The 18,171-nt window shown below is 31.0% G+C and overlaps 1 protein-coding gene across 2 annotated transcripts in view; it reads right to left on the bottom strand.

Annotated features, from left to right (window-relative positions):
- Positions 1-17,568, bottom strand: part of LOC148225988 (uncharacterized) — a 482,607-nt gene extending 465,039 nt beyond the window's left edge. Inside the window, exon 1 of one of the 2 annotated variants that reach the window (XM_088204339.1) lies at positions 17,154-17,568. In XM_088204339.1, coding sequence (XP_088060465.1) covers positions 17,154-17,273 — 120 coding nt within the window. In that variant the 5' untranslated portion in view covers positions 17,274-17,568. The remainder of the gene's footprint in view (positions 1-17,153) is intronic. The other variant, XM_088204340.1, reaches the window with a different exon arrangement.
- Positions 17,569-18,171: the final 603 nt, after the last annotated feature.

Below are 18,171 nucleotides of genomic sequence, written 5' to 3'. Positions count from 1 at the left end.
TTTCACAATTGTTAATTGCATTTCATACGCATTTTAGTGCGGCATATAATTTCACTAGCGCTTATTATAGCTAGTAGAAATATATTAATCTATCCGATATGATTTAACTAAATGGTGATACTTTTACTAGGATAAAAAACATTCAGTGATATATATTTGCCAATACTGACATTAAAAAAAACCGATACTATATCCTATTTGCGTTAACACAGTCAGTTTGAGAGCTATCAATTTATATTTTGTTTTAAACAAATTTATAGAAGTTAAAATTATTACTATATTTTTTATATTTATCAATCAATCAGAGTAATGATAAGTATATCGAACGTATAATCGTATCGTGTGCTTTAGAGCTATTAATAGAGGCGTAAACTCAAACCTGCTGATGAAATGGATGGTTCTTGAACTGACTGTGTTAACACAAATAGGGTATAGATAAATTATAGAAAATACTGATAGCTAGTTTGGAATCAAAGTAATATGACGTTTTAAATAAACGAAAATATAATATATTGAATTAAATTTTTTTAAAGCATTTATATTATCACTAGTATTTTTTTAAATATGCCACTTGCTCATAGTTTGAGCATTTTTATTTTAAGACAAAATAACGCATTTTCCTTAAAATTATTAATTAAACGGGGAAACTTCCTTTGTTATGGGGACATTTTGTAGCATATGGTCCGTCAGTACACTGACAATATCGATTCTTAACCGAGTCGAAGCTAGCTCGATGCGATAACAATTATTTTACGTCAATAAAACATACGTAGGTGAATTTTAGGACAAACATAGATTTTTTTCCAAAATATTTTAATTAATGTAACGTCAAAAATAGAGTATAATCATTTGTTCTAAATATCCATTATCATATAATTTTTGTACGATACGGTCCGTTAAGATACTTGATAATATCGATCTTTACCGGAATCGTAGTTCGTAGTCAAAATATTAGTAATCTATATAACATGAAAGCTATTTAGAATACTTCAAACCCTCTTTGAAACCTTCACTACAAGATTTATCAACGACACGCAAAATGCAACAACATGAAGTTGGTACCGTCGGTGAGCTTCATTGAAACCTGCCAATTAATAACAGTATCATTAAAAATGTATGGTACAATAATTATTACTGTAGCATTATATTTAGATATTTAAAATTGAAATTTATAATATCACATATCGTTTAAAAATAATAATTAAAATTGTATTCTTGTTCAATGGCATTCGTCATGGAACAATCCTGCTTTTGAATCCTTAAAAGAGTTGAAATAGATGCATATAAAATTTTATGTATACATCCTTGAAGACCAAAACGACGATTGGCTCGTTAACCATCAAACGAGTTTGAATACTGACAAACCTATAAAATAACTGTTATGTCGTTTGTAGTGCCGACCGTCTGCTTTGATTCTTGTCCTTTTGTCTTGTCGATTTTATTGCACACGTGTCTTTGCATTACTACTGATCTGTACAGAGATTGCGGTTGTTTTCCTCCGCATCCGAAGATAGAATATACCATTTATATATGATTAAATTCTCATTGTTCCCTTTGGAGAACATCAAACGGCGGAAATTCCCCGAAAATTAAGCCGGGCAAAAATGAAAATTCGCAAATCCTGCATGGAAAAATTCTCTCTCCTAATTTCTTTTGAGCAAGTCTCGCATCCAAATGGGGGTGGAATGGACTCCGTGGGCCATTCAGGACCAAACAGGATTAGCCGCGGTCCCTAGGCGTTTCTTGTGTTTTCCCCTCGACCTTTCGCGCCCAGTAAAACGCAATTTGACCGGAATACGAAATTCGCAAAAGATTTTTCTGATAAATAATTTTAAAAATATTAATATATCACGTTGATATGGATACCGGCAGTTTTTTCTCTCGCTGCACAATGAAAACATTCGCACGCTTAGATAAACCGGATCGAACCCAACGGAAGAGAAGAGAGCCCTTGCAAGGCCCTAATTCGACTGCCGGGATAATTCGACCGGAAACATTGTTACAAATTGCTATATATTTTTCATCCCCGGAATCTAGAGGGGCAGGACTTTAAACATCAAATAACTTTTTTTAGCTACATCAAAAAACGTGGCGGCTCCCTTCAAGACGCGGGAATTTATATATTGGAAAATTTTCTATGATTAGGAAGTCTTCTTTTAACCTATAAACTGTTTATATTATAGAAATGGAAAAATTAGGTCATCAGAACATTAAAACGAAGTATACTACTAAATATACTCTACATTCTAAAAAATCGTGCTTTCTCTATATATTATAAATATAGTTAATGGATAAGGACAAATGATGGCAATGCCAACCTGAAGAAGACAACTAGTAAATATGAATTAAAAATCTCATTGATTGACCTTGTTTTTGAAATAGAATTGACTCTCAAGATGAATGCTTTCAATCAATTTTAAAAGCAGAACATCCGTAACACATGTACTAAATATCAAAATAATCCAACAAAAAAAAGTATCGAAGGATATAATTTAAGTGGCAGTTAAGCAGAGTATGAAAGCTAATAGCTCTTGTGTAAGCAGAAAATGTTATCGATACGTTATTTGCTATTTCATAACCAGCTTTAAGATATTGCTAGTTAGTATATGTATTAAATATTTCATTAAAGAAAAGATTTAACTACGAATAAAACGCAGGCGAACCAAAGCCGATAAAAAAATTGTAACAATATGTGACCAAATCTACCTAACTGATTTAAAATACTAGAATAGTAGATCAATCTGCGTGACTTTAGCGCTACCAATGCGACAAAATCCAATAAAAATGTTCTAAAATTACTCACAGAAGTACCTCGCATTATAACGAATTAACGAATTTTTAACTTGGGCATTATCAGCGCGCAAGGTCTACGTGAGATATGAGTCGATTAAAAAAAAGTAATTATACCCTGCGTGAGTCGGGGCACTTTGGCGAAAGATTTCCTTGCGGCCCTCCGTTTGAAGAACTTAGCAGCGGCCATTATGCAATAATGGGGCCGAAAATTGTAAGATTTTTACGGAGCCGCGGTAATTTAGGAGCGGGCCAGGTACGCGAGATGGCCCTTAGATGCGCCACCAAAAGCTCTCCCGGCGAAGATTAAGATGGCCCTCACCCCTCGTCCGAGCGTGTAAACTTGGAGCATAGATTATTCATAACCCGAGCAGAAAAATGAGTAGGGTAGAAGAGGACTTAACGGCGCCGTTTCATCTTGTGGCAGCATTCCTTGTTTAATTTTGTATTTAATCGCCATACATACTAATATTATAATGCATGGGCACGAAGCATATTGAATTATGAGTTCTTATCGCATATTTTATTATAGAAATACTATTATAAAAATGAAACGGAACTTTTCGTAAACCATTCCTTATTCCTTACTAATACAAATGTGTATTGTATTATATCGAGGATAAAATAAGTATACGTAATTACTTGCCCACTACTAGTTTTCTAGTAGTTCCTAAATCCCCTAAATCTAAATTGATTACAACGGCATAAACTAACGCTTAAGAGATCAGTAACTGTTTTATACAATTTAAGAATTTATTTCTATCAACATTAAACAAAATCGTTGCCTAAAGCACATAAGTGATTTAGGCAACGATTTTGACTGATACATACGTTATAAATATTATAAATAGGCAAATTAATTGGTTTCAATTGACTTCAGAAAAAATATTCTCATGATCAATTTTATACAGCAATGTTGCATAACAACTATAAGTATGCTAAGTGTTTTTTAATTAGTCATAGACCCGTTTAAAAATCAACGTTTCTACCTATATAACGAGCATCTTTATATTGACTGTATATTTTTTACATTTTTTTTTCTATAAAAAATAAATTTATTTATGACAAATAATACAATTTGAAAATTAGTATCTTATTCAAATTTTTTATCAGCTTTTTCCTTTTTTGTCATCTTTTTCAACAATTTATATCACTTTAATTCAGATTCATTGATTGGTATAAATCACATTAGAATATTATTATTAGTAATACTATAAGTTTTTTGTTATAATGGATTTTATTAAAATGAAATTATTATCCAATTTTATAATGTGATATTTTTGTCTATAAATAGCTTCAAGTAATAATTAAAAATAATATTTTTAATATAGAACTATACATTTTATTTAAAAATTACCTAAAAATCTAAAAAAAATTGATAGAAATAGAATTTTTTAGATAATAATTAGATTAATTTTATTATTTTTTTTATAACAATCGTTTTTATATAGGTTTGAGCTTTAAGCTGCAAATTATAAATACTAATATTTGAAGTAAAAACAAAAAAATATTATTAATCCCTCTAAAAAATTTCAAAGAAAAGTTTTCTTGTATTAAATAAAGGTTTTAATATTGTTTATATACTCAAATAAGTTCATCGTTTTAATATTTTTTTAATTTTAAGTTTGAATCTGTATATTAATATTTTAATTAATATTTTAGGTAAAAATATAAAATTTTGTATTTATAAATTACTGTAAAAAACTGTCAGGAATAATAATTGTGAACTAAATATTATATAATCTATTGCTAATATTATTTTTTGTCTCAACCGATTTGATTGAATTTTAAGCTTAAAGCTGTAAATTAAAATGATTGATATTTCAAGTAGAAAAAGTATAATTTTGTATTTATTAATCACTCCAAAAAAACTGTCATGAATAATATATTTTAGTACAAGATTACAGTTTTGTTATTTAACTGATTTATAAAAACTTATGTTTATAAATCACTCACGAATAAAATTTCTTTGTTATTATAGGGATTATTAAAAACTATTGATTTTTTAATAACAATGTATTTTATAAAATTTTGAGCTTAAAGTTGCAGATTTATTGATTGATATTTGAAGAAGAAAAAATACAATTTTATTTTTATAAATCGCTTCAAAAAAACGCTATTAATAACATTTTTTTAGACAAAATTATATATTATGCTATTATAGTAATTTATTTTATATTTTATTATTATCAGTTTTTTATTACAATACCTGATAACATTTTGCCACAAAAAATAAATCATTAGTAAATTTAAGTTTTTGATGCGATCTTTTTTGGTAATATAGTCAGCTGATAATTGTACATTGTATACAATTAAAAGAGACCATATTATTAAAAACAATCAGAATATTTTTACAGTATATAAAACATGTACAATTAAACATATGTAGATATACCATAAATATAAAATATAAATTATGAGAAAACATATTAAATGTGCTACTTTTACGTTCAAAATATATAAAATAGCTCGATATATTTAATTTAATTTAATAATAATCATATTATGATTATGCACGTATCTGAATAAAAAAATACCTATAATAAAATTTGTTAGAGCCTATCAGTTAACTTTTGACATAAATTTTAATATTTTGCTTTTTATTTTCAACAACGTTAATCGTGTTTTGAATAAAAAATAATAAATGAAATACAAATTTGTTTGAAACACTAACTGAATTTTATATATTTGGGTTATTAAATTTATTAATTTCGCATAAAGGGATTACAAGAACGGATTTGAGGGTTGAAGTAAATCAATTTGGAAATTTAATTGATTTCATGTAATGCGATATATAGAAACGCTATCGATATAAAATATTCAGTTTTTTCGATTGAAAAATAGTAATTCGATATGAATTGAAAAATGATAATGCGGTTACTGTAAATACTGTTAATATTGAAAGGATTATAGTAGGCCGTTATATATAAAAGGTATCCACGTCACTCGAGAATTATAATAAAATCTGAGCTTTTTCGTCAGATCGTCTTCAATCTACGATGACCGTCGCTTGATGGCTTAAAACGTCAATTTGAATCGGGTTCGCACATAAATTTGAATCGAAAATGGGACTCGCGACAAACGTCTAGCCCCGGGGACCGACCCTATGAGCTTTCTGCGTGCCTCACCCAAGGAAGGAGACGTAGAAGGAATTTCGTAGTTCGTCCGCGTTCCTCCGGCGTCGGACTGAATATCAAAACACCTGACGGGAAACTAAAGTATGACAATCTCTCGGGATGCATATATTAATTCGAAATACGCTGCACAAGGGACGTGGCTGCCGGTGGCACCACAAGGGAAAGCTTTCCTCGAGCTTTGCATGCGAAACATCTAGATTGAATCATTATTAAGACGATTTTGACGCGAGCTTTTGGCGCATTGTAGAAAGTTCGACCTTGCAGTGGGAAACGCTCCAAACGGGGTGGATAGATGGATGTATGAGGCTGTGTACCGAGGAAGGCCGCACCCTTGATGGATGGGCGAAATTAGGAAGCTGAGCTGAGCGGATGAACAAGGATTCCCAGGACGAATATATGGAAATGCCGAGCGCGTTTGTTAACGCCGCTCACGTACGTGCCCTATGAATAGTTTAACTGAAATAAATACAAACGCGTATGGTTGGAAAGTTACGAGGTTGATTCGTATGGGAAAGCCAAACATGCAAAGCCTGATCGAAATTACATTTCAAATTTTGAAAAAAAATAACACAAGACTGTATTTTAGTAGCAATTAAGAATCTAATCAAATCAGAAAGAGTGTATTTCATAGACAATTCATACAAAGATTTAATAATAAATGTTCATTCAATTTATCAGCAATAAAATAATCGTCCAAGTTTTTATAGTTATGGATTTATTCTGCAGCATAGAGGAATTTGAGATAGAATAACAAACATAATTATTTTCCTAATTAAGCTGAAAGCTTCAGACACGGACGTAATAATTCATTTGTTCGGCTAATGACGCAAACGAAGCTTTCAGACACACACTCTTGAAAGCTTAATACGTGTTTATATATACGATATACGCGCGTATAATCCAAAGCAAACATTTCTTTTGAACTTGATTCAATTCGGCACTGGTATTCGAGAAAAAATATATAACATTTATCTAGATTGCCTCGAGGACGTATTACATTATTCATAGGCCGGCCTATAGTATTGTATACCATATATTTCGCGCTACGTAAAAAAGCCACACTCGAATCGGATATAAGAACTTCCACGCTTTATTATCAATTTCGGCGAATCCTCAAAACAATTCATTATGTTATAAGTTTCAAGAAAAACTATACATATTAACTACCACGTTCCAATAGTCTTAGATTTATCTGATGGTTCAAACTAATATTTTGTAGAAAAGTAACTTGATGTACGTTTACAAATTTCACCAGAACCCGGATCCTGGGAAAACAACGATTCCGAGCCTCATCACAAAAATAGCATTTTATATATTTTTTAACACCGTAATATAATTTCTTGAATAAATAATAATAAGTACGAGTTAACCCTTTCTAAGCTACAAATAAATATAAAAATGATCTACCGTTGCGACATATTTTCTGAAATAATATTTTATGAAAGCGCAAAAAACAATTACGGCGCCGTCACGAGCGTTCCCACTGCGACGGTGCTGACACGATTTTATTGCTTTTGACGTGAATTTTTGACTTCTGAGAAATGATAATTATTTTTGCGCTCTCTTATTGACCAAAATTCGGTTTGAATACACTTTGATCAGCCCTCTTATATTGGAAGTCTATAGTAATATCGGTAAGGATAGCTATCATATTTTTAAAGCAAAAACAATGTAGTATCGAAATGCAGACAAACTATGGAGCAATATGTGAAATGCCATGTATTTCTGAACTTATTTTTCTCTGAGAGAAGAATTTTCTTTGTTTGTATTTTGGACTCGAGCTAATAAAAACTCTAAAACTATAATTTTATTAGGTTAGATTTGGGTTTGAACAGCAAATGGACGTTTCGCAACTGTCAAATAGAGTTTCGTTGACATTTAGAGCAGCATATTATCAGTTAAATTATATTTTCGCTAGCAGAAATATATATCTACTAGTGAAAATGTATTTGAACTTTACTAGTGCAAATATAACTTTGCCAAAAAATACACATTTACTGTAACATCGGATTACTGCATACAGAAAAGTTAAAATCATATATTTTTACAAGCACCTGCCAGATAATTTATATTTTCACTGGTAAAAATATATATCTACTAGTGAAAATGTATTCAGATATGATTTTACTAAAATTACACATTTTAAAATATATTTTCAGGATAGATTCGAGACTATTTTTTCTAGATTTTCTTTTAAGAATAACTACATGACACAATGTCTTATTTATTTATTTTTCTACATCAAATCCAGTTGTCAAGTTACTAATAATAAAATCTATAAAAACATTAGATTTATATAATTCAGCTGGTGCTGTTGTTGATTTTTTGATATTTCTTACTTTTTAGGTATCCGATTTGAATTTTCAGATCGAATACATTCGTTAAATATTTCCTCTTATGTCTATAATTTTTAAATTAATAAGCCTAAAAATAATTTGCAAACAAATTTTAACACAAACGGAGCCGCTACAAAAAACTACAATCTGTCCCTATGAATAATAATGTTTATTGTGAAAGTACTATCTAAAAAGTGGGTGCTTTTGAAGGCAATGTTCCGCAACGGACCGCAAGAATTTGTCCCCCTCACACATAACACTCAATAATATTGAAATAAAATGATTTGGTTACTATGATTGATGCATATAAAAATAAATGCATTATAAAATAATCCATATGATGCAGTGTGAATATTCTAATTTGATAACATAATGATCAAAGAAATAGCTTTTTATCAGATGAAGTGATAATCCAGCTATAGTTTTTTTAAATCCTTTTTAGAAATATTCATTAGCATTTTGCATCACATTATTAAATGTTACTGAAGCTATTCCGGGAATGTTTTTTTTTTATTTACTCAGTTCCGATACTTTGCCGCATTGTGTTTATATACTCTATCCGTACGTGCGTTTTCTCAACGATTTGTGACTTATTCTATTTTAATCGTCCTTTAAGCTGCACAACACGCACGTTTATATGCATGCATTTTATATATAGATCTCCCACCGAACGTGACTCATTGTTGCATTCTAAGCATTCCGCCATTCGACTTCACCTGTCCGGCGCTTTGTCGTTCGTTTGACGTAGTATTTTCATACGTAGGGCATGGCGTGATAATATTTGCATTGCATGCATTCGCTTTCAAAGTCTTGTCGATTAACATGGTTTTCGATGTTATAGCATTTAGTGCTGAGGCTCGACTGCAGTTGCTCCTTTTCCAAGAACGTGCTTCGGCTGGTGGCTAACCGCAGACGGCGAATGCACCAAACCGATGCACCAAATGCACTCTCTTGTAACCGAACTGCCAATTGTAGTCTGGAAATTTATCCAGAAACAACTGCCAATTCATGATCGGGCAATATTTGCGCCTTTCCGTGGGGCGTGAAATAAACTCGCGCCTAACGGGATGCTGACTGTACCATTAATCTTTATCCTATGACAGCAATCCAATATTGGAGCGACGTGGGTGAAAATTGCAGTTAATTTGAACCAATATGTCAAGCGGGGGCGATGCAGTGTAACTTATGCACCGGAAAGTAATAGAATAAACAATAAATGTAACAAGCAGTTAAAACATTGGGCAAAAAATATATATATTTTTGTGAATATTTATATTTTAAATATATATTATGTTTCAATCAAGTGGAAAATGCACGAAGACCTCTAAGAAAAAGCACGTCAAATTTTATAGAAAATTAATCATAATATAGGGAGCCTCGAAGTTTTGTTTAATAATAAATATTAGAAATCAGAATGCACAATAGCCACGCAGACTTAAAAGCCACCAATTACCACAAAAAAATATGATATCCATAAGCGAATAAACTATGTTTGAATTATCGGACAAATACCTTTAACCAATTTTCACTAATTGATTAGCTTTCAATTGACCTCATATTTTACTTGTCTAAGCTTTCTTTAAGGACCGTTATAAAATATGTGACATTAGATCACATACCAATCGAATTACCCGACGATGATTCTGACATCTATAATACATATTTTGTACACATTTTTGGGTTAATCATTTATTTTGTACAATAAACTTGACCACCGATTCCGAAAATAATATTCACTTTAATAGAATGTGTTTCGTGTTCACTGTTGGGTGAAAACACAAAACAAAAAGTTCAGAAAATATTTATTTTTTAAATTCCATGGTTTGCTGAACATAACGTAATTATCACAAACCAGAGCTAGAATCTAGTATTATCTTAAGCCAGAAAAAATCTAGCTAGAAATGCTGTAACTGCTTATCGGAGAAAAATAAAAGTAGATTAATATAATAAAATGTTTAATGATGCTAATAATAATCAATTTATAACATGGAAAATTATTAAAATACCCAAAAAAATAAAAATATGAAAAAATTATTCTAAATATTAATGGAGATTTAACTACAGATCAAAAAAAAATAGCTAATGAACTTATTAAACATTTTATCTTAATTGCAACATTTCTATAAGACAAAATATAAATTAAACACTAACACAAATATGGCTCAAGTTAGTAGATATATATTTATTTTCATAATGGCATAACCAATTAATATTTTAATGCTACTATTTTAGTAAAATTATTCAATAAATATTCACCGATTACCTAAGGATTGATAAAATAACTCCTTTATACAATGCTGATGATAAGAGGATCAATAACAATATCGCCCTAAAACTGTTTTACCAGTTTTATCAATTTTTTTAAAAACATAATTTTTTTATCACATTTACAATACAGATTGAGAAACAAATCCAATACAAAATATGCAGCTTTTGATTTAATTAATGAAATATAACAAAACTTAAACGATAGAAATAAAACTTCCGCTTTTGACACAGCATACCAAAACATATTATTAGAAAAATCAAACCACATTGAAATAGTAATAGTAGGACCAACGCTTAATTTATTAAAAAGTTATTTAAAAAAATAGTTGTAATTAATGGTATAAGCGAATGTGAGGTGGTGGAATTCTACAGGGCTCTATTTTGGGACCTTTATTATGTAGTCTTTACATAAATGATTTAATCCTATGTAAACTTGCAGGAAGGATTCAACTGTATGCTGATGATACATTGCTAATATTTAACTCTAAAACATACAAAGATATGTAAATAAACACGCAGAGTGATTTGATTCATATTAGTAAATAGATGAGATTAAACAAATTTACAATTAATGAAAAAAAACTAACAATATGATATTTAATGATTATTTTGATATCACAATCACTGTAAATAATTCTATAATGTTAATATAAAATAAACAAAATGTTAATATAAAATACTTTCGCTTAGTTTTGGATAAAAAATATATATTGATTATATTATATTATAAATATCATATTGATGATATTATAATAAAAAAATAATGATGTCAAAAATTTTATACAGGTTTTAAAATATATATCCCTATAAAACTAGGTTAAAAATTTATTATGCACATATCTTGAATTTGGGGATGTACAAGTAAATTTAAACTATAACCACTTCAGGTTATCCAAAATAGTGCTACAAAAAATTTGATGCTCATACGAAAGAAATACATGTTAAAATTAAAATTTTGCTCATAACTATTCTATCAAAATAGTAACAAAAAAATGTTAAAGAGAAAATCGATTATAAATACTAAATTTAAATTCAGAAAACAGCTACATAATTGTGAAATTAGATGTGTCGATGATATATACATCCCTTAAGTACGTTCTGTGAAGTTTGGCACAGATTCTTTTAAATATATTGCATATAAAACTTTTATTGATTCCTCAAAATCAAGTAGGAATAATTGCAAAGGAATCAAAAATATTGTATTAAACTGTAACCGCAGAATGAGTTATTTCGAACTCATCCGGTATTACGTAAATAAAATGTGTAAAATAAAAGTGCCGTTTATTGTCGTCGCTAGACGACGAAGAAGAATATTATTAGTATAATAATTAAAGTAGCTAATAAAATATAGATATTTTATTTTTTATTTAAATGTTTTTCAGGATCCATCGCCCTTTTAGGTAGTATAAAATGTAGATTTAAATTGAGATGTTTTAATTATAAATCTTTTAAGCTTAAAAAATCACTATACTCGTGATAATATAACGATCAGAATGGCAGGGACGTCAGATTTCCGATTTACAGGAATACCCCCGCGTGCCCTGTCGCCTTTATATTCGCCACGCATGTAAATCACGCCCCTCGCCAAAGTTTGGCCACACCTGTCCGATTCGGCCGTGTTTCGTTCGTGTCTTTCGGCGTTTATCTCGGGCGGATATCTGTCAACGGAACCGAGCGAAAAGAGGGGCCCTTCTCTTGCGGACGCCCGCGAAAAACACCACGGGCCGGCGACAAAATATGTCCCGAGTCGAGGCACGGAACATCTGTAAGACAAGGGCTTTTGACCCGCGGCCCTTTATGGTACCGGTCCTTGGACCATTGCCGAATTTATTTAGCAACAGACGCAACAGGAATTCAGCGATCGAATCGCGAAACGCGACAAACGTCAAAACGTACTGACAAAATACCGTAAATCGAAGAAACTGCATAACAACAACCAGGGTGATTCAATATTTCTCTGAAATTGAACAAAAGTTGTATATACTTTGGTGATACAATGAAGCTTTTGGATATCGATCCTTTGCTCGCCAACTCACCATATTACATCATTTTACATACGTAAACAATTTATTGCGATTTTATTTTTATTTTTTTAATTTAACAATTGACAACCTCGAGTCACGACACTGACCGTAGTACGGTCGTCGGTCACTTTGAACTTGAAAAATGACAAAAAGCAACGTGTGTGTCATACAGAATTCTCGTTTAGATACGGTCGAGCTCAGACTGTTAAAAAAACGTATGTATAATGTGCGTGTGTATGTAGACACAATTTATCTCCACGACTTTCAAAATGTTTGTCAAAATTTGCAATTTGAACGACAATCGTATCTAAATTCGATTTATTGCCATTGATAATGCGCAATTCTGTCGCATTACAGTAGCGCATTTATCATTATAAAATCTCTATTTGTATCGCAATAACGCCGCCTATACCAAATAACAATTCGGGACTATAAAATTGACAAACGGTCAATGTAAAATATTTTTTGTTATTTATATAACGACAGAAAACATATCCTATCTTTAAATTATATCTAAATTACAATAAAAGGTACCCATATATCAAAAAACATAAAGCATAATGTGATTATTATATTTGTTAAAAAATGTTTGCTATATTTAATTATTCTATGGCATCGATCATTCCTATTTTTTATTAATAACATCAAGTTTTTTACTGTGTTTAAATATATATGTTACAGTCAACATTTTACTAGTAAGCATATATTTCTGCTAGCGAAAACATGTTTTAACTGATTTATATTTCGCACTAAAATGTCTATGAAACTCAATTTGACAGTTGCGAAACGTCCATTTGCTGTTCAAATTCAACCTAACCTAAACGAATTGTGTTTGGTTAATTCGTTTAGCCTAGGGTTGGGTTTAAACAGCAAACGGACGTTACAGTGAATGTGTAACATTAAAAAATGAACCAAAAATAAATCTATTAAAAGTTCTAATACTTGCATTAGGTTAAGTTAAATTTATTTTCAATATTATAGAACATATTTTGTCGATCCCAGTGACGTTGCAATTATTTGAATTTCTGATCATATAGAAATACGCGTACCAAATCATCCTTTTGTGAACAAATACAGTTTTTGCCCAGTTAGTGAAATTAAATTTATACTAGTAAAAATATAACTTCACTGGTAACACACATTCACTGTAACGTGTATATATAATACAAGTTAAATGTTAAAAAATATTTATATGTGAAAATATAACTAAAATCGTAATGATTATTATTAGGAAGAAATCAAATAAATTTAATATCATACTGTATATTATTAAAAATACTATTGATATTTACTAATAATAGTTATAAAAATACCATTAAAGAATTATTTAATTGATTATGCTAGTTTAAATATATAGAATATATTTGATTGATAGGCTCCTGATTTATATCTGATAAATATTTGATTTTAAAAAATAGAAAAATCCAAATTTTAGTTTTAAAAGTAACTATAAAAATTGCACTTTGTGTTTTAATGTGTTTAATTATACATATTATAATATATGATTTGTAACATAAGTTTTAAAACATATTAAGTAAATATCTATCTATAGAGAAATATTATAGTGAAAATAAAACTATCAACGTTAAGATGTTTATTAAAAAACAACCAAATACGCCTAATCTCGTATTATATTTTAATATGAGATTAGGCGTATTTAATAATTTCAGTTATAATAATATTCAAAATACTTTTTTACATTACACTTGTTTAATTGAGTATGCTAGTTAAAATATATCATATATATATAACATATATAATTGATTTAAAGGGAAACAATTCATCTTCCCATTATAACACCTATTTGTTTTTATAAAATTAAAGAAGCAAAATTTTAGTTTTTAATATAGCTATAGCTATACAAACTGTGCTTCCTTTTTTATTTTTTAATTATTCATAAAACTATATCTCTTATGTATTAAAACATATTTATTAAACAGCTTGTAGGGAAATAATATAGTAGAAATATAATCAAAAACATAAAAAATGTTAGAATGTGACCAAATACACATAGTTTTATATTATTATTTAAAATAATAGTTATAGTATTATACAAATACATTTTTACCCAATATTTGTATTATTGATTATGTTAATTTTAATATATACAAAAAAAAATATTAGATAAAAGCTACTGATTATAATAATTATTGGTTTAAAAAAATTGAAGTAGTAAAATTTTGCTTTAAAAGTTCATATAAAAATCGTTTTATAATGGAACTATAACAGTAGCGACAACTTAACAAATCCTACATCAAATTGGACTCTTGCTAATTAGAACGGAGCTCATTTCTTTATTAAAATGAGCCTAGATAGCAACATGCTGCTGACATATAACATGTATGCCTATTTGCATTCCTGTTCATATTCTCTGCAGTACTAACTACTGTGAATTACTATGCAAAGCGTATTTTATTTATAGCCCGTCTGTTCCTCAGTTCATATGCATTCATAAATTAAGAGTAATTTGTATAAAATATTTTGCGACTATTTAATTGAATCGAGTTAACCTGGTTTTAGAAAAATAATGCTACTGAAAATCTCACACAGCTCGCCAAAGCAATTAAACTTCAATTTAGAAACGGTCGCGGTACATTTGGCGCTTATGAAAGTTCGCAAGCGAGCTTCTGGAAATGCGCATAAATCATCCGCGGAGCGTTTACCTGTTAATTGCGCGAATCCCCGAGACGAGCGTCACAATAATAATTATCATCTCAAAGATAAGGTAACCAAAAGTGTTTTTCGGCGAACGGAAGTCGAGGAGTGGAAGTGGAACAAGCGGGGTGGGCTCCAGGAAATTAGCAAAGCCCCCGGCGATCGGCGAGATTGCCGCCGGGAAAAAGAAATAAATTGGAAACGCGCGAGAAATTGAGCAGAACAGTCGCTGCGATGCTGCAGGAGAGAGCAGATTTGGATCTGCTGTGGCTCCTCTTCTCTACTCTCTCCCCGCGGAATCCTCTTCGAAGGAGAGAAGAAAAAAACTGGCCGCCGCCAGATGCGATCTTTCCTACTCCGACGTATCTATGGGGGATTTTTAATATTGTCCGATAAAAATATCAAATGTCTGTGGACTATTTGTGTATGTGCATCTGTAGTGCAATATTCACATTTAATATTTTTATTGATATATCATTTTCGGTAGATAGGTAGGCACTTTTATAATATTTTAATAATATGTAACTGGGTATTTCAAAGAATATTTTGTGAATCACTAAGATTATGAGCAAACCAGGAAAATGGTAGGATCAGATTAAAACATTTCTACGAATATATTAAATGCTTTCACAGACATTCAGAAATGAATACATAACTAAATGATATTTTTAATAAAATCGTTTAAGACGCAAACGAAAATTGTGCGTATGAAAATTCTACACAGCGAATATTCCGAATATATGTGATTGTTTGATTGACAAATATATTTTACTTTTAATTACAACTGCTTGTACTTTTCTCTATTTTTAAGTAAAAAATAGTGTAATTATAGGAAACGTAAGTAACCAATGTAAATTACTAATATAATTGTAAAATATTTTTAAATTATTTCGCAGTTTTCGTTTGCGCAATAATCACCGAACCAAAAATTCTACATATTAATTGTTATATTAATAAAATCATTGTCACGATAAATATTTTGCTCAATTTTTTTAAAAAATACTTATTCTGTAAATTCAATTTAATAACAATACTGCATATTTAGCACAAAATATCGCTTAGGCTTTGTTTACCATTATAATTTATATATATAGTCGACAAAGCACATTTCTATATCAAATTTATCATTCACTACACCCAACTATTAATAATAAAATACTCGTTGAATATTTCATTTAATATTTAGTATTAACACAAACTGCTGGAATATCTTTTTATGTAACAATAATATTTTTGCAATTTTTATTAAAATATTTAAATGTGGTACAATATATTTCAATCATATTCATGAATATTCCTTGCAAGAAAGCTCGCAAATTAGAACTTCGCTCCAGCTCCGCCCATCAAATTTAGGCCTAAACTTTGACGCTTCACTTTAACCACCACATGAATTTGACCAACAGCGCAATGCATATTTTTATCTTTCAAAAAATTATATGCAACTGTGACAGCTTGAAACGAGCGCAATTATTATCAAATCAACATCCGAGCATATGACGAAAATTACTAAACCGCAAATATGTCATTCGACCACAGTAATTGCGCTTTTTGTTGTCATCCCATACATATTTTTTGCTGACACACAATCTCACAGTTCCGGGAAGATCTGAGAGACGTGATATTTCAGGTGTTATTCCAAAACTACCTGAGAGCAAAAATAATAACACAAACAACCGTCCGATCCTCAGATCTGCGGTCCGAGCCATTAGGAGACACAAGATAAGAATCTGAGATGCATTGTAGTGGATTTTGAAATACAGTCTATTGAAGCGCGAATTCGGGCATCGTTATTTTCATATATCGGTGGTTTTGAAGCAGCTTCTTAAGCATACACCACCTATATGTTTATATGTAACTACTGCGAAATACTCGAGTATTTTATAAGAAAATATATTGACATGAGCTTTAAGTTGTTATAAATAATTATATGAAATTGAACATACCTTTTGCAAACACGTAGCTCTACATTGAGCGACCCTCAGCGGCGACGACACCTCCTGCTCAGCAGCCACCCTCATCAGCATCAGCACAAGGGTTGCGAAAGCTACCCCCGCTTGAGCCATGATTTAAGAAATAAAAAAAAAACAATCACAAACACTACAAAAAATTGATCCAATTACGGACAAAAATCACTTGATTATTATTTTTTTACAATAATAATATCACTGTATCGCACCGCAACGGTGGAATTATATATCGAAAACTTAACACAGGTTGCACAATTTTTTGGTTGAATTACGCGTATGTCATAGTAGCGATCGAAAGGTCTCGTGTTGTACGAGGTCGAGAAAGATAGTGATTAACGGCACACCGCTGCCCGTGCGGCCGCCGCCGGTCTACTGAACGTGCGCCGCACGCGGAGTTTTCCCCCACTGCTCGGCGAGCTACCCCCACCGTCGGTGCACCGCTGGCACCAACACAGAGGCACGGGCGCCCCCACCCCGCGGCCGGAATCGCTACTTAGCGCAGTGTGTCGCTGCCGCCAGAGTGCCCGCTAAATTACCATTCCTCCGTTGACGTTGCGACCGTACGATCGTCTCACGTGGTGGACAATTTTCAACCCTTATCATAGAAAAGGTGTGATCAAAAGTATTTATTTATTCTATAACATTAAAATTGCTCTCCTCATCACAAATAATACAGCCTTTAGTTGCGGCATCATGCCGTGGCAGTTTTTGGCCAAAAAAACACTTAATTATCTACAATAGAAAGCACGTTAGTCAATGCAATAAAACAGTGACTAACGCCTGAAAAACATGAATAATATTAGCTAAGCACACACGTACGGATTTGTCTGACGGACACCCGGACAGTCACACACGCAAAATCTCTGAATTCGGACGTAAGTCTTATCGGACATCAGATTTACGTGTTTTTAGGTGATTCTGCATTTCATCTAAGCACGCATATTATGAAGCCCTATGCCTACAGTACTACCGGAATAACTATTGGCGATTGACG

The sequence above is a fragment of the Plectrocnemia conspersa genome, unplaced genomic scaffold (assembly GCF_051122295.1).
Source record: "Plectrocnemia conspersa isolate PC_06_02 unplaced genomic scaffold, ASM5112229v1 ptg000014l, whole genome shotgun sequence".
NCBI classification, from domain to species: Eukaryota; Metazoa; Arthropoda; class Insecta; order Trichoptera; family Polycentropodidae; genus Plectrocnemia; species Plectrocnemia conspersa.
The sequence above is the reverse complement of the archived record's forward strand: the minus strand, read 5'-3'. Positions and strand labels throughout refer to the sequence as shown.